Source organism: Micromys minutus (assembly GCF_963924665.1).
Source record: "Micromys minutus genome assembly, chromosome: 1".
Classification (NCBI taxonomy): Eukaryota; Metazoa; Chordata; class Mammalia; order Rodentia; family Muridae; genus Micromys; species Micromys minutus.
Window position 1 is genome coordinate 128,764,062 of NC_137969.1, and position 22,011 is coordinate 128,786,072.

A 22,011-nucleotide genomic window follows, 5' to 3' on the forward strand; every position below is an offset into this window, starting at 1 on the left:
CATGCTCTGAGACATTCTCCCTAATGGTTAGTCACAAGGCAGTTCAGTCCCAACCCCCACTCCTCTGTGGTCTCTGGGTAAAGTAACCGACCCTCAGTGAAGACCCGGGGTGTAGTGACTCAGGACCAATGGTGGGCCACAGCAGCCAAATAGAAAACAAAATGGCCTCCAAAGACTTACAGAGTTTGATGAGGAAAAGAAAGGACTGTGAAGGTGGCAAAGGAAAAAGCAACCACGAAACCCGGGACAGGAAACTGTAATGTCAGATGAGAACAGGACAGAGCCTGGCACTGGCTGCCAACTCACCTGGAATGGATATTTATTTTGACAGGGAATGATACAATCATCGTTCTTCACTATTTCCACACACTTGATTTTTGAAATATCAATGGATCCCTTTCTGTATTTTTTCTGTGAGAAGAGAAAAATGAGGAGACCTGTCACAAGTACAGGACATTAAAAAAATAAAAATAAAAAAGATTTAATGACTCACTATAACTGATAACAAGATTACTGACTCAGAAGATTACAACTTAGAGCAGGCAAGATAACACAGGTGTCACAGTTGGTAACATGCTTGCCTTACAAGCATAGGGTTTGAGTTTGATGCCCCAGACACATGTCAAAACAGCCAGACACAGGTAGATGCTTGCCTCCCCAATGCCAAGGAAGCAGATCTCTGGAATTTGGTGGCCAGCCTGCATGACATCTTCAAACATAAGACTTCACAATACAAGCATGGTGGAGTGAGCCTTTATTCCCAGCACTCAGGAGGCAGAGGCAGGCAGATCTCTGTGAGTTCTAGGCCAGCCTGGTCTACTTAGTAAGTTCCAGGACAGTCAGGGCTACATAGTGAGACCCCTATCTCTGGGTGGGGGAGCAGGAGAGGGTGACACGTCATGCCCCTGCTCATGTCATCAGCAGCTTCTGTCCCACTGGCCTCATTTCCCTGTTACCTCACGTGTACGAGTACATGCGTGCATGCGTGTGCGTGTACATGTGTGTGTGTATTCTCAGTCAGTTGTTCATTATTCATCCACTCCCCCCTGCCCTTTCTTCATCCTTTAATCCTTTTCCTTCCTTCTTATCCCTCCTTCTCTCCTTCTCCGCCTGCCCCCTAACCTCCAGATACAATGATTCATCCTCAGTTCTGTCCCTGGTCCCTTGAAAGTGGGCTGCAGGTGGCCTGTCTTCCCAACACTTTGCTGGACCCTCGCTGCTGCTCTTCAGTCTTGTGTGTCTACTCCAGGGGCCACCAGCCCTGCCACGCGCATTCCGCCCCCTCCACCATTCCCTCAGGGGATATTACAGAAAGGCCCACAGCCACTCCAAGTGCAGGCTCTCGGCATCTCCCTCCTGCATCTCGGCGGCACTCTAAGACCTTTGTCTCTTCCGTCAACCCTGTTTTTAAGACAAGACGAAAAGGCCAGGGTAGCTGTGAGACGGCAGCTCTGTGCTCAGAGCATCCCATGAGGCAGGCCCGTTCTCCTCATTCTGTGGGTGATGAGACCACAGCTCACACAAGCTGGAGACAGTCCCCAGGGGCCTCTGGTGCTGCCGAAGCCCTCCGATCCCTGGGATACCCCAGCTGCAAGAGGTGGAAGGACTATGGAGTCAAGTCCCAGACTGGACATTGAGGGTGTTGAGCATGGAAGTTCTCCAAGCCTGGTTCAAATTCAAGGTCAGTCTGGTCTACATTATTAGTTACAAGACAGCCAGGGCTACAGAGAGAAACAAGCTGCGGGTTCTCTTCCAAGCCTTTGCTTCTGTGTGTAGACTTCTAAATCGAGCACCTGCCTGTGGGCTAGCCTGCTGCCTTCAGTCCTCTTCCTTCCTGAGAGAATAGCTGAATGTTCAGCCTACACTTCCTTCTCAGCCACTCTCCTAACCACTCGAAACCTTCAACCCCCACAGCCGGCTAGAGGCAACGCCCCCAAAAAAGGTCAGCGATGACCAAGGTTGGCAGACCTGCTAGGCTGCCTTGCTTTCTGTCCTAACGAGCATCAACACAGTTATACAGCAGCTTTGCTTTTGTCATCCTGACCTTGCTTCTCTTTCTTCCCCTTGGTTTTTCTATCCACCATCTGCCTTGTGTCAATAATGGTGTCAAGAGGGAAAAAAAATCACAAGACAAAAGGTGGGCAGTGGACACCTTTGATCCCATCACTCTGAAGGCTGGGCAGGCAGACTTCTGTGAGTTTGAGGACAGCCTGGTCTACAGAGTGAACACCAGGACAGTTGGGTTACGCAGAGGAACTGTCGCAAACCAATAATGACAAAAAGATGTTCAGAACTGTGGCTTCCGTGTCAGAGGTGGGATGGCAGAGACAGAGAGACCCCAGCAGAATATACAAACCATGCAACGAAAAATCCCATTCCTCCATCCCTCCCCATCTGAAAACCGGGACTAATAACATATCAATCCCACAGGCGAGATAATGAGGGCTAAATGAGCTAATACTGCAGAGTGTTTAAAAGGATGTCCGGCTCAAAGAAACAGACTCAGCATTATCTGCTAAATAAAAACTCAAAAGCAGACCGGAGCGACTGAAGACAGCCTACGGCAGAAGGGAAGGATGACCAGGGGCCCTGTTAATAACCTGATAGCCAAAGTCTGGTCAGGCAGGGTTTCACACCCTGCTCCTTGGGCCTGCATTCACTAACAGGTAGAAGAAATTAAAGAGCATCATCCTTTTATTACTAAGTCACGTGTGTTCACTGTAGAAAGCTGAGAAATAGCACAGAAATCATGTGAGCCCTCACCCCTCCCCAAGGCAACAGTTTTAGGCCAGGGTGGCGTTTACCCCATTTTTGCTCAGCCCTTGGGAGACTATTCTTGCTGGCCCTGCAGCGGAGAGCGTGCTCTGTCTCCATAACGCCTGCCTCAAATAACTTCAAGCTATGGCTACCACAGGCCAGTGTCAGAGTTAAGTCACTGTTTCCAGGAAGACGGGATGACTTTGATACTGGACTAACTTATACACAGCCTGCATAAGAATTTCCTAACGTGCTAACTAGTATGTGGACCTTCAGCTCCAAAGATCTTCCAGCAGCACCGTCAGTGGCAGTAGAGAGACAGTGGCCAAGAGAGCCACTGTGAGGGTCTAAGGACCTGAATCCACCGACAAGAATTCCAGGATGAGTCAGGCAAAGTTAACAAGTCTGGAAAGTGGTGATAAGAGTCAATAGGAATTTAAGAGATAATGTACACGTAAGCTTTAAGTCTGGAGAGGAGCGGGAGGGAGACCACTCCAGGATGTGTCTTCTCAGAGGGTTTCCCTCAGGTTTCTAGCAGGCATGCAGATACTCTTGGTGAAGAACAGCCCTCTGCTAGTCCGACCTCTTTCCCATGGGATGCAGCTTTTTGAAGAACCCAAGGCAATTGCAATGGTCAGGGTGGAAGGAGATAACCAGACAGACAGACAGATAAGGCAAATCACCCCTGGCATTCGGCACAGATAGAGCAGCCTGATTGCCCTAACGCCAGACTGTAGCTTAGTACACTGCTCAAAGGTTGTGTTTTAGAGGGCCCTTGGCCCAGCCTACTCCCCATCAGGTCTCAGTCTTTCGGCTCAGGATGGAAGAGCTCACCACTGGTTCCTGTGATTCTCAGGCTGTGTGACCTGACCTGAATTATCCCTGGCTTTGGAATCTCTAGACTGCAGATGGCACAGTCACAGAAACCTATTCCTATAATCAATCCTCTATACATCATATGTAATAAATCCTCTACATACATATGTACATGCACATGTATTTTTACCTTACTGGTAAATCATCTTGCCCAGTAACACCTGCCAGGAAACTGGGCCTGTGAGAGGTTATGAAGCTACCTGAATCTCACAAGACGCTGAGCCAAAAGCGAGCCCAAGTCTCTCAAAATACTTTTACCTAAAAATATTTTAGCCCATCACCAGATTTCTCAAGCTTGAATGCTTACAGGCACTTTCAGAAAAGTCATTCCACTGCACTCCCTGCTAACCCTCACTAGGGGTGTTACCACATTAGTCTTGTGCACACATCGCCTCCAGGAAGTCCTCACGGCACTGTAACGTGAGAAGTCTTGCCGCTCCCTTTCGCACGTGAAGAAGCCAAGCCATGGAGAATATCATTAATTTACTCAAAGTCACAATCATCCCAGAATTTGAACCCAGTCCTGAATTCTTCAATGCTATAGACATTTAATTAACTTGATATCGTTTGGCTATGTGTAGACATAGCATGGAGGATAAATGCCTTGTGCTTATAGCTCTTATGCAGCTATGAGACCAAAACAAATTAACAAGCTAAATGTAAACAAAGTAAGAACAAAAGGAGGTAAAGTTGATAACATATTTGGATGCCTGTGATAAAACGGCCATCTGTTGGAGCCAAATCCCTCTCTGTAAGCAATTCTCCGGGTGAGCATCCTGCTTGACTATGTGCTAAGTACACCCCCCACCCCCATGCTGCTATGAGGAACCTGTCGGCCTACTAAGCTACCATTAGGCCACTCAGCACCACAACAGTTTCACATCCTGGGGCCAGCCTCAGTTCCTTATCAACAGGCTAAAACAGACAGATCTAAGACAGACACTGATATAAGCATGCCCTCGGCAGAGGCATCTGGAGAACACAGGCTAAAAAATAAACTAGAAATATGTATATGACATGTTACAGCAAGGGAATAAAACATGGTTATCCGACTAAAAAGACTAAAATTTACAAGTTCCTAAAGGACACTGGAGCTTGTGCCTGCATCCTCCTCTCCTCTGTGTCCAGATGGTGGCCTGCAAACTTGCCCTGGTGTTCTTTTAGGGAAGTCGAGGACACCAATGTATCATGACAGAGGTCAAAACATACACAACTTGTTGACCCCGGAAACTTTATAAGCAGATGTTGCTCAGGCTAAGGAGAAAAAAGTGCTTGCCAGGGAAGTTCTCGTTCCTGTGGGAAGGACACAGAGGTCCCATCTGCTCGTCTACAGAAAAGAGGGACATATTCTAAAAGTCTCCATTGGGTGCCAAAGACCCATTCATAAGGGTGACCATTCCTCTCCCACTTGGTGCCAAACTCAAAGAACAAGTCTCAAGTGTGGCGGGAGCCATATATCAGGGAGAGGCAGGAACATGCTGGGTGGCTATGACACGGTCTTGTGTGTACTGGAAAGAATTTGATACAGACCCTTCCAGGATCAGGAAAACTAGAATAAATAAAATTTAAAGTTTTTTTTTTCTTATTTGGTGGTTGATGGCTTCTCTTTAATAAGAATGAGAATCTTGTGTAGAGTACAAAACCCCACCAAAACCTGACATCCTAATATGGATGCATCACATCTGATAAGAATGGCCATTCTTTAAAAAAAAAAAAAAAGCCTTCATATTAACAACTTACTGGTTGGTTACTCATAAGAGTGGCTGATTTTGAAGATTATGGGTTTTAAGGATTATGGTTTTAATATAGTTCCTATTGCTGCTCAGGCTGTTGGCTAAGATCAAGTTACTATCCAGAATAAAAACACAGAATAAAAAAAAAAAAAAAAAATCAAAGCAAAATTTTCATTTCCATTTCTAAAATCACAGAGTCATGTTCATGTAAGACGGTGCCAATGCAGCCGATTACAGATCCTAGAGACACGTGTCACTGTGCTTAACAGTCCCTTTAAAATACTCCCAGACACTCCCCTGCCTCTGCTTTGATGGTCACTGCTGACCAACCAGTACAGAACACTTCATTTTCAGCAGCAAAAGAGAAGACAGGCCGGTGCATCTCTGGATCCAGTTTCTATAGTTCACACAGGTAGCTTTTTCCTTCTGTGATGGAGATGCCGGTCGACCTGTCTCCGTGTGTTCTCTATCGTTTTCTTCCTAACACTTCAGATCTTCATGAGAGTAGAAATAACTAAAACCATAAGCCAACTCTCCCATCGGATCAAGCGTTTGCCTGGTGTTTGAGGGCTGTGTGAAGAGCAGAGGTAATGAGCAACTCAGAGACAGGAGTCTAGCCCTGGGGCTTTGTAAGGAAATGAACCACACAGCGTACAATACACAGTCCTGTGGGACTCGGTCACAGTCCTGGTGCTCAGCATCCCCATCGCAGCCAGTGGCTTATCTGATGACAGCCCTTGTGTACTCCCTACAGTGAAATGCCTGATCCACACTGGGTAGAACTATATGGGAAGGATTGGGAGGTGTGGTCTTGCTAGAGGAGATGTGTTACTGTATGTGAACTTTAAGGTAATAAAATTCGCACTCTCCCCTATCTGGTGTGTGTGGATAAGATATAAACCCTCAGCTCCAGCTCCAGCACCATGCTGCCTACCTGCCTGCTGCCATGCTTCCCACCACGAGAACCATGGACTCACAGAGGAGCAGGGATTGGAGAAAAGATCATCCAGAGACTGCCTCACCTGGGGACCCACCCCGTATGCACCCACCAAACCCACACACTAATGCTGATGCCAAGTAGTGCTTACTGGCAGGAACCTGATATGGATGCCTCCTCAGAAGTACTTTGGGAATAAGGCGGGGGGCACCTTTGGCTAAAGCTTCTCCTCTTCACTCAAACAGTAAGAGTTCAAAGGCATGTGCACACCAGTCAGGCAGATTCTAACAGTGGCCTCAGATGCTAGTGAGCATCAACAGTAGCATGTGTGTTAAACTCCCCTGTGCAAATGCACAATCTGGCCGGCGAAAAGGGATGAGAGACTTATCCAGGGGTGGCATAGGGTAGAGAAGTGGTTCTCAACCTTCCTAACGCTGAGATCCTTTAACGCGGTTCTTCGTGTTGTGGTAACCCACAACCATAAAATTTTCTTGCTGCTACTTCCTAACTGTTATTTTGATGCTATTGTGAATCATAATAGAAATATCTGTCATGCAGGGCGTCTGATAAATCGAGACTCACAGGTTGAGAACCATTTGGTGAGGTGGCTCTGGGACCACCATGCCTTTGCTTCCTTCATTCCTCCTTCTGTCACCTGCTCTGGGACATATTTTCACACAGAATGCCACACCCAGTAGACACAGAGGGATAGGACCATTCGCTATTAAAAAGCACTAAACAGACCAAGTACAGGAAAGGTCCACTGACCTGCTTTCTATTCCTGAAGTTCGCCCCGAGGGTGTGTCCACAGCCACAGTATGAAACATGTTCCCGTCACCTTGGACAAGGAGCCGTCTGAGGATTCTGACAGAGAATCATGTGTATGGTTTGGAAAAGGTCCCCAAATGTGCATGTTTTAAGCATTGGGCAGTGCTATGAAAGGCAGCAGCAGAGTGGTTCCCTACCCTTCATAAAGCTGCAAGGCTTCCATACAGTCCCTAATGCAGTGCTGACCCCAACCATAAAACTGTTTTGTTGCTACTCCATGACTGTAATTTTGTTACTGTCATGAATCATAACATGAACATCTGATAACGCAGGAATATCTGATATGTGACCCCTGTGGGAGAGTCATGACCCCAAAGTGGAGAACCGTAGCTGTATATCAGCCATTAGGCCCTGCTGGTGACAGTCGGTTATGGGAGTCATACCTTGGGTCCCCGCTTGGCCCTGCTTCGGATACTTCTCTCTGCCTTGCTGGTCTGGCTGCTGTGAAGAGCTCTGTCTACCACATACTGTCTTCTAAGCCACACTGAGAGGAATCTGGAATGTTCCAGTAGTTGTATACCCACACAGCCTTAGAGAGAGGATGTTTGCTCCATTGACGTGTGGGGAAACTGAGACTCGGGTCTGATCCACTGCCTCCTGTGTGGCTACAGAGCTTGGAACTTGTGCCCTTGGGGAGCTACCTCCCTGAGAACAGGCAGCACCAAGTGAGTATGGGAGTGTGGCTCTAGAATAGTTCCAAGTCCTGCTGTGCATCTCCGATGACCTCTGTTTCTCTCATATTCCCCTTTTCGGAGAAATGATACAAAGGTAGTCTTATCTCAGCACCCCCTGCCCCAGTCCTGAATCCAACATTCGCCAGAGAAAGAGGGTAATATAATCATGCTGATAATAAACTAAAACCCACCTATCTTGGTTAGGGTTTTACTGCTGCAAACAGACACCATGACCAAAGCAAGTTTTATAAGGACTATATTTAACTGGGGCTGGCTTACAGGTTCAGAGACTCAGTCCATTATCATCAAGGCAGGAATATGGCAGCATCTAGGTAGGTATGGTGCAGGAGGAACTGTGAGTTCTGCGTCTTCATCTGAAGGATGCTAACAGAATATTCACTTTCAGGAAGCTAAGGTGAGGGTCTTAAGCCCACACCTATAGTGACATACCTACTCCAACGAGGCCACACCTTCTAATAGTACCACTCCCTGGGCCAAGCATATACAAACCATCACACTAACCATGTGTTAAAACAGACAAATAACGAAGTAAAAAGAGAAAAATGCCATTATACAGGGGATCTATGTTGGTGTTGAGGTGTTGTTTCAGGTGGTGCCTAAAGATTGCACCTTGGGCTTGTAGCATGCTGGGTGCATCCGCTGCAGTGAGCTGCATCCCGGTTCCACACAGGGAAACCTAACCTGATCAGGGAGAACGGAGTGGAATTAGGGAAGATGGGATCACTGAGCTGAGACTTGAAATGGATAACACTGAGTCAGTCAAGTAAGGGACATGCGTTCTAGAAAGAGGGCACAGCTAATGCCTAGACTTCATAGTGGGATGTGGGAGGCACTTCAGGGATCAGAAATCAGGACAGCAGAGGGGAAGGGATGCAGATCCCTGAAAGCAGGGTAAGCAGTAGCTACCCTTCTGGGATGCAGATGGGATGTTCCTAACAAGTCTCAGGGACGCACATGATTCTACTTGTCTATTTATCACTGATCAGGGACACTGCACAGCAGACTGGTGGAGAGTAGATGGACAGTGATTTCTAGGTGTCCACCCCAATATCCATCTTCTAATGGCACCCACTCTGGGGAAGGGATGCAGTTATCGAGAATAAAAGAGCTTGTACCTAAATCTGATCATGTGGCTAAGTTCTCACCGATACGGTTGATGAAAAGCAGCTTTGTGTGAAAACACAAGGGAAGGTTGTTAAAGGAAGCTGCCTCTGATGGGAGACGTCTTCTCCTGCCCACTGTCTTTCTTCTTGCAGCTTTCACTCGGGTAGGATGGCTAAAGCACAAGTTGCCATCTTGGGCCACAGTAAAGAACATAAAAGAAGAGGATGACAAGAAAGGCAAGAATGGAGTTCTTTAGTTTGGATCCAACCCTATGGGTTCTGAAGAGCTGCCTTCGGGTGTTACTCTCAATGTCTACACTGAGAGGAAAAGCAATTCCTACATTTGGAACCCGGGTTGTTCTGGGATCTCATGGGAACAGGTAACTCAGACCCAATACAGACAGAGGTTACTGTATTCACCTAAGAGGTGGTGGTGGCTTGGATTATGGGAGGATGGGGAGGGGGTTGTGGGAGACAAGGACAAATGGCACCACTGAGCTATTCTACACAGAAAGTAGAATCATACAACTGGATGAGTTCAGACCCCAGAACACATGAGGTTGAGACACAGGAAGCGGGAAACTCACTAGGACAAGATGCTAACAGAAGCCAGGGAAAAGACAGTGCGTCCTAAGGCAAATGCCAAGCTGGAAGAGACGGTGAGCCCTGGGCACATCTGAGAGGCATGCTGGGGAAGGAGAGTCCCAGAAGGAGAAAAGGAGTCACCACAACTCGAACCATGGGACTCATGTGGGCCACACCACCGGTCACTCAGTGTGCGAAGAGCCAGGGCCATCAAGGAAGTGCAAGAATATTTCTTCCAGCCATGAGGAAAGGGATGAGGTAGGAGTCAGAAGAGTGTTGCAGTAAATAATAAAAATATGATTCAACCTTCTACCGGCCCCTGAACGCACACATGGGGTCCCCACCACTTGGCACTCCAGGCTACCTAAGAACTCAGGTGTGGTTCACTCCACCTGCCCTGTGTCTTCTGTCCCAGGAGGAGACGGCTACCCCGACATCTTTCTTTCCTCCACTGCCCAGTACAAACATGACTCCACAGCCTGACAGCTTTTTATGTAGGTTTATATATTAAATCCTCAATCCACAAACAACACAATAATTATATCCAATGGCCAAAGATACAAACCTTCTATATGAGATAAAATAAAAGACCTATAGAATCCCTAAAAATATTCATATCTACCTAATGCCATTTAAGTCCACCTGGATCCAGATCATCCTTCCCAAGCTCCATCTTGATTCCTTCTCCTGAATCTCCTCCTTTTCCTTCCCTCACTTCCACTCCTCGACCTTTCCCCCGCCCATCTCTCTCATGTCCAATCATGTATCACCTTAACATAAATCTACAGAAGAGCCTCAAGGAAGCTGGAGAAAGTTAATGAAGGGACAGGGCCATGTGTGGGGACACGTGGCTTTAATCTGGGAAGCAGCAGCAGGTAGATCTCTGTGGTGAGGTAAGCCTGGCCCACATGCAGGGTTCCAAGCCAGCCAGGACTAGATAGTAAGACCCTACCTACCCACCCACAAAGGGGAGGAAGGGGATAAGGAAGCTTGGTGCTCTGTTTCTGGTGAGAGTTGGGAGGGGTATATGTAAATTTGTTGGGGGGGGGGGCGTTGAAAGTTACTAAGTAAAGAATTAGCAGAGAATATGCAAACAAAAAGTTCTTAAGAGTGATGATTCTGAGTCAGGGATGGTGACACATAATTGGATTCCTAGTCTTCTAGAAATTGAAGCAAGTTTGAGGCTAGCCTAGGCTACAAACAAGGGTGAAAATCTGTCTCAAGCACTGAGAGAAAGTATGGTTTTTAGAAAGTCCGTGACAGGAAGACCTAATGCATTCTTATAAGTATCAAGAAAATAACAAAATTAAAGACTCTGGCTAAAATTTCAGTTTCCACAGCATAAACCTAAGGTGACACGGAAGTCTTGTTAGGGAGCCCAGGAATGCATCTAAATCAGTTTTTATGATGCTGTCCTCTACCTGCAAAGATGAGTTGGATGCAGACTGTGGGTGGTCCTTGTGGTAGGAGAAGCAGAGAAAGTTATTCGTGTGCATCTGACCTCCTCGAACCAAGTGTTCAGTTCACTGAGCCAGTATGAGGTATGGCTGGAGTGGGCTCCAGAGCTCACTGGTTTACTGAAGATGGACACACTGTCCTTTCCCATCTCCCACAACACACTCACATGCGCCAAAACTATTATTAAACAATGACCTCAAAATGTTCATTACTGATTAAAACTACTCTGCAATAAATTTCAGCTGAGCATCATGGAAGTTTTAAAGGGATGGAAAGGAACAGAGAGGGCGAGGCATTTTGTTGTCTCAAATCAAAACAAGCACTCACAACTAAAATGGGTTCAGGCACCCTGAGACCTCATAACTGCACTATCACTGACTTTCCTCCTAGGCTCACTCAAGCCAGACTGCTGTACACTTGGTTAGCGTCGGATGTACCACTTTCCAGACACAACCCCCCCAGTGAGGTTGTAACTCTGGATATCTCAAAGGAAGGAACTAATGCATCTACCAGCTCAGTGTCCAGTAAAACAGTTAAGTGTGAAGGATGTCAAGCCAGTGCCTGGGACGTCGGCCAAAAAACTGCTCTGCCCAACTCTCTCAAAGATTCCTTCCAGCCTTCCCACCGAAGGAGCCAAAGGAGCAGAAACCAAGAATATGCAGCAGGAAAAGAGCTCTACAGGGAAGAGGCAGGTAGCAGCCAATGCATCCTTTCCCTCCCTCGCCAAGGGTAACTCAGAAGAGGGAGCAGCCTCTAGGCACAATAGAGAAGTCCTTCCCCAAGACAGCTCCTCCCCAGAAGAGTCCTTGGAATGTGCGGAGATGACTGGATACCACAAACACCTCAGTCGCGTCTGCATGTGACCCAGACACAGAGGAAGCCAGGCAGAGGAAAATGCTTCTGGTCTAATTTCACCAGTGCAAAATGTGAATCACAGGAGACAGGGTGTCTGGGGTTCTGAAACACAAACTGCAGAGCTCAGCTGTTCTGGAAAGAGCCTTTCATGGGGGGGAAAATGTCACCAAGATTCCAGAGACAGGCTTGTGAAACCACTTGGTGCCCATCTACATTGGACAGTCAGAACTCTTGGGAGAAACTCCATAGAAACTTCCAAGCCCAGCGGCTGCCGTTTTCCAGACAAGAGATGCTGTGCATGTGCACACATCTGTTCAACTGGGCAGGCGGGTTCAGAAAGCTGGGCAGCATCCAGTTTTCTACAGATGGTAATAAAGACCAGCTCCCTCCTCTTGCCATTTCACCCCTTCTGCACCTGGTCCCTGTGCAGAAAACAACCCCCAAACATGGACAGCTCTTCTTGAGAAGACTTGAGGACACTGTCACATTCCCAGCTCAGAGTGACTCACTGGGCTCATTTTATAAACAACAAAGTTTTGCTGAATGCCTGCCTTTTCTTTTTCCCCCTGGAAGTCTGGAATTGAAGGCAAACCAAGAAAAAGGCACAGACACAGTGAGTTCCACAGTCACTGCTGGGTTTAATTAGGCATGCCGGAGTTGTTGACTCCCCTGGAAGAGGGCTTTTGGAAGCTCACACCAGGGTTCCTTAGCAGACTTGGCTGTGTGAGCCTTTTCCTCCTTCTTCGCCTCTTTTCACTTAACAAAAGGCAGTTCCCAACAAAGCAATTTGCTAAATCTTGGGAATCTGTAAATCACCAACCCATAATACTAGATGAACAGAAGAGAGTCCTGCTGTAAGACAGACCTGCCTCAATTTGATACTAACCAGCTGGGAGCCAGAAAGCTGGTTAATTAAGTCCCCTTGGCTTCAGAAGGCTCTTAGGACAGTACAGAGTGCCTCAGAAGACAGTGTTTAAAGATTAGGAGTAGATAATAAATATTAAGTCCTTTCCTCTTCTGATGAACATGTGAATGGTACCCTGTGTGACTTTGCATGCACAACCAGGCCACCTCAATAGAACTCCCTTTACTCTCCCATCCCCTCCATTGTCACGCTGGAGCTACTGATGGGAACAGCCTTACCTAGCTCTGCCCTCAGTATCATGTTGGACATCAGATAGCAGACATAGTGAAAATACTTACTCCAACAGAATTTCACAAAGCTAAAAACAAGGGCCCCCAGCTGCTAAATATTGATCAGCATGCCTCCTTTGAGGACCTGCTTTTTTTTTTTTTTTTTTTCCTTTTAAAATTAAGGTATGTGAAATGATTCTCAATAATGTTAGCCCAAGGCCAAACCACAGTGAGACACCATTTCATGGCCACTGGGAAGGCCAGGAGTACACTGAAGCAACAAGAATGGTAGAGGACTCGCTATATGGAGATGTAATGCAAGCACTCAAAGGGCAGAGGAAGAAGGATCATAAATTCAAAGCCACCCTAGCACAAAAAATCCAAACTACAAATAAACACAGCTTCTCAAAGACTCTTTGTACACAAGACAAATGAAAGCCTATGTCAACACACACAAAAAAAAAGTGACTATTCTTAGCAGCTATTTACAATAGCCAAAATGGAGCAGGAATCTTAATATCTATCTATCCATATGAACCAACAGAATGTGGTACATTCATACAGAGGAGTACTATGCAGCCAGAAAAAGGAATAACTGGACCTAGACACCATCATGCCTAATGAAAGCAGCCAGGAACAAAAGTTGACTCCTCTGTAATCCTATTTCCATGAGAAGTGAGTACAATCCCTTCTTGACAGGAAGCGAGCTGATGGTTGCTAGGAGGTGGGAGATGGGGGGGAGGGGGCAGGGGGGGGATTGAGTTCAGCTTGTTGTTGTTGATGATGTTGTTGTTGTTTTAAAATAGGGACAATTTCTGTTTGGATTGATGAAAATGTCCTGAAACTAAATTCTTATGGCTGTTATATAACTCATTTCTGTGAAGTCTCTGGCTCATTCCTACAAATGGTTACAATAGTAAACTCAGGCTATGCCTAGTTTACCACAGGAAGAACTGTGTACATGTACGTGCAGGCACGCACACACAAAATAAATTAAAAAATTGAAACTGAATTGTAGAAGAGACCCGGACAAGCCACAAACACAGGTATGAAGCCTATATCCTCATGTATGTATAGTGTTTATGATGATGGCTTGATTTAGAACATATAGTCTATATCTTAAAGACAGACAGACCTAAGAGGGAAAATGCTCAAATGGACACATCAATAAATGCAAATAGACCTTGGCCTCTAATAGTCTAAAATCATAAGGTACCCACCATTTTCCACCACGCATCCAGGAAGAAACAGGGGTAAATGGGTAGCAAAGGTGGCCCCTTTTGAGGCCTGAAACACAGAGCCAAGGGAAGTGAGGTGGAAGGAAATACATGCCCCAAGGTGGTCAGTAACGATGTGCACGGAAGTCCCCATGGGTGGAAAGTAGCGCCGTGTGGTTTAACAGTCAGGGTGCTAGCCAGAGAGATAAGACATCCTGAAGCTTGTAGTCAAATGAGGGTGTGCCTGACTTGGCTGACCCTGACTTGGTTGTCCCTGGGTTCTTCACTTTGTCACACAGTGCATGACAAAGCTGTGGGCAATTTGTGGGCATGATTTATGGGAAAACTGATAAGATAGAGCCACAGGGAAACATACAGAGAACCTTGGTATCTCCGTAGGTCTCCATATCCAATGTATTGATTCAAGGGAACCCTGAACCTCTCCTGTAGGCACAGTGGCACCATAGCACGGTCTGGAGAGCTAAAGAGTCCAGCCTAATCAGAAAGCCACAGCATCTGCAAACAACTCTGCCCACAAACAAGGTTGAAGAGCAGGAACGGAAGGAGAGGAGGCCAGGCTGCCTTCCCCACTAAGCCCAGACAGCAAGAGAACCTAGCAGGAATCTACAGAGGTATTCGTGGGGAATAATCAGACTGTGAGCTGGGCTGGGTCAGAATTTACTCTCTAATAACTCTGGCCCTCCACGGTGCTTGGGCAAATAAGCCAAATCCCATATATTATAAAGGAAAGCATGTGGTGTGCTAACAGTAGGTTGTACCCCAACCCTCAGTGAGGATCAAGGGGTGCACATTGCAGTCTGGCCAGGAAGGAAAGGCCTGGTTTGCTTGTCTTCTGCAGTGGTGAGTGCAGGGGGCTCTACACAGAGGATCTAGGAATGAAAACTTAATGGGGGACCTTTCATCCCCACAATTAACAACAAAGCTCTAAAGAATCTGTAAAGTTTCTAACTCCATTGTTTACTGAATGAACAACTATACTGTCACATTCTAAACAACTTTTGTTTGGGAAAACATACAAACATATTTGCAAATCTTAAGAATTGTTTTCTAAAATGAAAGAAAAAAGTTAAGCCAAGAATAATATTTTGTGCCTGTAACCCAGCAAGGAAGGGCAGTTCAAGGCCAGCCTGAGCTACATAGTGAGTTTGAGACGTCCCTGGGATGCATAAGAAGAAAAGAAGTGAAAATTTAAAAGTAAGAAAGGCAAACATAAGGTTGGTCTCAGAAATAGCTAACAGTTTTTACTGGTAATTATTAAACTTCAACGTTTACCATGGATGTTCAGTCTATTCACAGCACCCAAAGCTACCAGTGTTAGGATTTTCCTGACACAACTGAAACAATCCACTCCACAGAGGTTACTGCGTGTGACACACATGCTTCTAAATCTGCTGCCGCTCATACTTTGTTACTTGTGAGAAACGATTCAAAGGGTAGTTTCACTTTTTCAAATCGTCATGTGACATCTCCTGATATATAATAACAATGTCCACTTTTTTAAATCGTCATGTGATATCTCCTGGTATACAATAACATCTACTTTTTCTAACTGTCATGTGATGTCTCCTGGTATATACTAATGTTTTATGTGATATCTCCTGGTATTAATAATAATACCCACTTTTTTAAATTGTCATGTGACATCTCCTGGTATATACTAATGTCTACCTTGTCTAATTGTCATGTGATGTCTCCTGGTATATACTAACAATGTCCACTTTTTACTCTGGGAGAGACTAACATCGGTAAATGCTTTAAAGAAAAAAAAACTTTCTAAATTTAAATGACAGGTGTCCTCAAAACAATAAAAAGGAACTAAATGAAGATAGAAACCGCCGTGACAGGTCTAAAGATATTTCTGCTCTGCCTACATACTTTCTGATCACAGCCCTGCAGTGATGAACAGCAGATGCTGTCCTGAGGTAATAGTGTGAAATACTTACTCTTGGACACGCTTAGATCATTAAACAATGGTTTGGGAAAGCACTGTGCACTGCTTGCTGGCCAGAGCACTAAGAACAGGTGAATAAACGGGCAGACGTTCAGGAGTGAGGCCTCTGCCGGGGAATGTCTAAACTGTCCTCTGAGATGATTTGGGCCAGGCCCAGGATGACCAGAGAGAAGGGGACTGAGATGCTTAACAGGAACAAGGCTTTAAAGGGAGGAGACACATTTCTTATGCAACAGTATCTGACCTGCCTGTCCGCACCCTCCTACCAGGAGCTGGGATTGAACCCAGAGCCTCACGACTCCATATGCTGAGCCTCCTGGGATCTGCTCCAACTTCCCCGCTGAGTCACCTGATAGGGTGGGGTGCCCTCACTTGTTTGCACAGACCACAAACATCCTTTCCAGAACTGAGGCGGTGCAATCAGAAAATGAGTGTCTTTGTCCAGGCTGGAAATCAGTTAACGGGTGACCTGAAGCAAATCATCTCTTTATCCTCAGTTTCCCAAACTAGAACACCTGGAGGACATTTTTCAAAGTCTCTTCAAGCTTTAAAAATGTGTAATTGTCCATCATGACAAGCCAACTATCCCTCTGCACGGGTGACTACTTATTATACACATCCACACCGGTCTAAGACCATAAACATTCCAGACTCACCAAGACCGGTTTTGTTCTCAGGGCCTTTCCACATGTTGTCTGTCCCCTTTGCACAGAGTGAGGTCTCCCTGCCTAACATTTCTTATGTGCTTGGTCTTGGAAGGCTATCTGAAAACCTTTATAACCTTTCCCAACCCCTATGCATCAAAGAAAAATGTGGGGGAGGGGGTGTTAGTGGGAATGGGTGACACCCATGGAGGGCTTTTCCTTCTCAGAAGAAGAGAGGAAGGTGGAATGTGGGGGAGGACTTGCATGAGGGGGTACTGGGAAGAAAGAAAAGGCCAAGATTGGATTGTAAAGTGAATAAATAAATAAATTTTTTAAAAATCACAACAATTTCTGTGTTTGCAACTAAAGCATATTCCATTCCCTAAATTTGATCTCTTTTTAAGCAGTCTCCCAGTAAGACCAACCATTCCAATTCTTTGTCTTCCATCTTCCTCTCGTGTGTCTGTGTGTGTGTGTGTGTGTGTGTTTGTGTGTGTGTGTGTGTGTGTGTATGTATGTGTGTGTGTTGGAGGATAGGGTGTGTTTGTGTGTGTGTTGGAGGATTGTGTGTGTGTGTGTGTGTGTGTGTGTGTGTGTGTGTGTGTGTGTGTGTGTGTATAGTCCTTACCTCCCAGCATCACCTTATTCTTATCAACCAACATTTAGAGAAAACTGGGAAGGTCAAGGAAGCAACTCCGGAGCTCTAAGGATCTCTAAGCTTAGAGACAAAATGCTCATTACATAAACCGTGACATCAGAAAGCTTAGGAAGAAACCTCTACAAGAAGCCGACTACAGTGTGTTGAAGACAAGTCAGTCACTTCAAAGCAGATGGATGGGAAGAGAGAGGTGGGAAGAACCAGTTGATGTCAACTACTATGCTTCCCAAGCTTTCTGTAAGCCAACATTTTATAATTGCTTCGGTCCCTTCAACACAGGCTGTTGAATATATTCAGTGGGGAAAGGGCTAAATAAAACTTGGATGCAAGCTTGACTTCTGATCACCACTAAAAACTGCTGAGAGCTGAAGCTTGTGACAATTCAATGAAGAAAACTTTTACAGAAAGTGTCTTATTGATATCACTGAGCATGGCTGAGAGCTACGTTTTATAAGTTGAAACAGACAACACCACTTCTGAGCAAAACTGCTGATCTTTCTTATAGCCCTTGTCTCTTTCCTACTAACATAATTAATAAAGCACAGCCAGCCATCACAGATGGCTATTTGTGGTATTGTCCCTACCTAGAGTTCCAAGAGGATTAAATTCTGATTACGTTCCCCTTTTGCTCGGTTGGCCATTGTGGGTACTATATTCTTCTTCATATGAAGCCTTTCATATACCCCAGGACTTCTTTGACACAATATAATAAAAAGTCAAGGAAACTTCGAAAAACATAAAATAACTGATTCTTTTTAAACACCCTAGCAGACCGTGGTGAAATCATACATCTGTGCGGAGGGAGAACATCCATCCTCAAAGGCAGGGAGCATTGCGATAAGAACATCCTGGGCTGTAGAAATGACTCAGAGCACTGGTGGCTCTTGTACAGGACACAGGTTCAGTTCTCAGCACCTACATCAGGAGGCTCACAACCACCTGTACCTCCAGTTCCAGGGGACCCTGTGCCCTCTGTTCTCCACTTGGTGGACAGGATCTCACACCGGCACATACACATAACTGAAAAAATAAATAAATGAATGAATGGATCTTTGAATCTTTCAAGAGCAAGAGAGCCCGAAGTGTGATTTCTTGCTGGGACCTGTTACATGTACTCAGTAGAAGTTTTTAATAAACTCCCATTTTACAGATGTTTCTTTTCCTTCACCAGGAGTTTAAAAAACAAAACTATTTCTTGGCCAAATGAGTCAATGTATGTTAATGAGTTACATTCTGGACTTTGGGGTGTAGAAGGAAGAGGTAGAAAAACAACTGTAAAGACCTTGAGGCACCTGAATTATACATGACTACAGACTCTGCCTCAAGGTTTGCTTGTTGATCTCTGTCCCATTGTTCTGTGGCTATAAAAAGATGCCCACCTTGGGGCTGGAGAGTCAGCTCAGTGCTTAAGAGCACCCAGGTTCAATCCCCAACACCCACATGGTAGTTCACAGCTACCCTTAACTCCAGTTCCAGGGGATCTGACACCATCTTCTGACCTCTTCAGGCACCAAGTTCACACAAGATACACACGCATACATACACGTAAAACACTCATTTAAATAAAATAAGTAAATCTTTTTTAAAAGGCCTCAGCATCCTAAGGAAATAGGGTGAATGCTATCCAATAAAGATAATTAATTATGGGCTGGAGAGATGGCTCAGTGGTTAAGGGCACTGACTGCTCTTCCAGAGATCCTGAGTTCAAATCCCAGCAACCACATGGTGGATCACAACCATCTGTAATGAGATCTGATGCCCCCTTCTGGTGTGTCTAAGGACAACTACAGTGTACTCATATATAATAAACAAATAAATCTTTTTTTAAAAAAGAAGATAATTAATTTAACAAATGAAGAAAATGTCAGGCCTTCAGACATCTGACCTAATATCTTGACATTTCCAAATGACTAGTGAAGCAGAAGATCGTGTATCAAGGAGAAGACAACAAACAAAAGTCAAAAATGGAAGAAGAGATCGAAGAAAGGGAAGTAACATATAAACCAGAAGTTGGTATAACGCCACTTTATCTTCAGAGAGGTTCAAATGCCAATAATGCCAATAAGAAAATGAGTTTCATGTAATGACACAGTTGATTCTTCTGTTTGCTATCAAATATTAGTCATTTCTTTGTCTATATAAAATTTACATTAAGCTTTATGAGAAATGTGTATGCATAGGGGAAAACCAAGGGGTGGCTCCATTCATGATTTCAGGCACACCCTTTCAGTGTTTGCTGCAACCCTGGGATGAGAGGAAGCTGTGACATCTGTAGCAGTAGCTACAGCAGGATGCAAATGCTCCCAGTGGCTCTGCAGAAAAAAAATGAATCATTATCCTCTGCCACACCCAGCTTCCCAGCATGCAACAGGGTGCTGCAAGATACAAACCTCTGGAAAGGGACTAGGTGGCCTGCATGCCTGAGGTCTCCACTTGACAATCTATAAGGAAGAAGTGTTCATCTTGGTGGCTCTTATCCCTGGAATGCTAAGAGCTTCTAGTGTTTTCCAAGTCTAGCTAAAGGAATCAACCCGCATATGACCCAGAACGCTTTCCAAGCTGTTCGGCTGTCTGTGACATCATAGCTAGAACTCATTGCTATCATTTCCTGCCAGGCAGCCTCAGTGAAAGATGGAACCAAACATCCGGCGGTCATGGATAATCCCACTCTACCTGCTTCTCATCTGCAATCCACTTGACTATGTATCACATACTGAGCATCCGCATGTTCAAAACCCTCAGCAGTAAAAGGATGAGTAAGCCATGATCCCTGTCCCCAGATGTCAGGAAGCTGAAAAAGAGACAAAAGGAAGGAAGGAAGGAAGGAAGGAAGGAAGGGAGGGAGGGAGGGAGGGAGGGAGGGAGGGAGGGAGGGAGGGAGGAAGGAAGGAAGGAAGGAAGGAGGTAAGGAAAGGAAAGGAAAGGAAAGGAAAGGAAAGGAAAGGAAAGGAAAGGAAAGGAAAAAAAAAAGAAAAGAAAAGCCTTTATTTTTTATTATTCCCATACCTCTAACACCACGTATCTCACTAGAAACATACAAGAACGAGACTCCGAACTTTCATTAGCTTCACTCACTAGACACCAACTAGGTGTCCTACAATTCTCAGGACTCAGTTCTGAAACTGTGTAGAGTCAAAGGGCAAAAGAAAAACACCTTGAGCCTGACATGACCTCAAGTCCAAGACCAGGGCCAAGAAACAGAAACCCACCAATCCCCAAACAGGAAAACCCAACAATCCTTGAGTTTACCCAAGCTCAGAAATTTAAATCCCACCAATCCTCACCCTGGAAATCACCACGCTGGAAAATCCCTTATCCCCAAGAAATCCTACATAAGCGTGTGCGCGCACACACACACACACACACACACACACACACACACACCTTCTGCTCAGTTTCCTGCTGCTTCTGCCCTGAGCTGAGGCAGCTCTCCCCTCCTGGGTTTCTCCCTCCCAATAAATCTCTTATGTGAGTTTTGCTGTGTAGTGTGACTGTGTAGTATTCCTTGGCTCCTGATTGTAAGGACACTCTCTGAGCAGAGGTCTAACACTTTTGCCCAAGCAGAGCTTTTACTGAGGAAACCTCCCCATGCTAGAGCAGAACCTACACTTTCACTGGGGAAACCCTTCCCCCGCAGAGCAGAGCCTAGTTATCACCAGGGAAACCACCCTCTCCTGCAAAGCTGTTCACACTTGTATTTGGAAAGCCCGCCCCTGCAGCAGCCAGAGCAGACCTTCTTTAGGGAAAGCCTGTCCTTCAGAGAGGCAACATTTATAAACTCCTAGGGCTAATGCACACAGGTAAAAGGGTTCAGCCCTGTGAACTTCAGAGATAACACTTACAGAGTGGGTCTCCAGGTTATTAGAAACTTCTGTTTGATTTCACTGCAAACCACAACTTCCTACAAGCTCTTCTTGAAGCTTGATAATTTTCTAGAAGTTACCAGGCAATACTGTTACCACTGATTTACAACAAATAAACAACCAAGTAAAGTGATATATACGTAGGCATGGGCTAGGAATGCCAACCCCAGTAGCCCTTGTCACCATGGAACTTGGTGACATGACACCCGGTACAGAAGCCTGTTCTTGTGTCCCACTCTGGAAGACTTCTGAGCCCTTCATTTCAGATCTGTGTTGCTGTCAAAATGGATGAAAATGAAGTTAAGCATATAAAAAGACACAATCTACATAAAATAATTTTAAACTCCATATACAAGCTGAAAATGTTATTTTAGAACATCTAATTAGAGGCAGACGGGACCAAAAAAAAAAAAAAAAAAGTCCCGTTCAGTGTGGATTTTTTTAATACAAAAAAAAAAAAAAAAAAAAAAAAAAAAAAAAAAAAAAATCAAAATAGTTGTAACTGAGTATAATAAAATACCCTAAAATTTTTATCTGTATTACAGAGGTCTCTCTCTCTCTCTCTCTCTCTCTCTCTCTCCCTCCCTCCCTCCCTCCCTCCTTCCTCCTTCTCTTCTTCTTCTCTTACTCTCTCTCTCACTCTCTCTCTCTCTCTCTCTCTCTCTCTCCCTCCCTCCCTCCCTCCCTCCTTCCTCC

General features: G+C 45.4%; 1 protein-coding gene across 6 annotated transcripts in view; it reads right to left on the reverse strand.

Moving 5' to 3' along the window:
• TEC (tec protein tyrosine kinase) overlaps nt 1-22,011 on the reverse strand; it is a 99,621-nt gene that overhangs the window by 32,511 nt on the left and 45,099 nt on the right. For 3 of the 6 annotated variants that reach the window (XM_080936427.1, XM_080936428.1, XM_080936431.1), the window contains one exon: nt 307-411. In XM_080936427.1, the coding sequence (XP_080792553.1) occupies nt 307-411 (105 nt within the window). Of the gene's footprint in view, nt 1-306; nt 412-20,125; nt 20,244-21,294; nt 21,501-22,011 lie in introns of those variants that run through there. The other 3 variants (XM_080936429.1, XM_080936432.1, XM_080936430.1) reach the window with 2 other exon arrangements.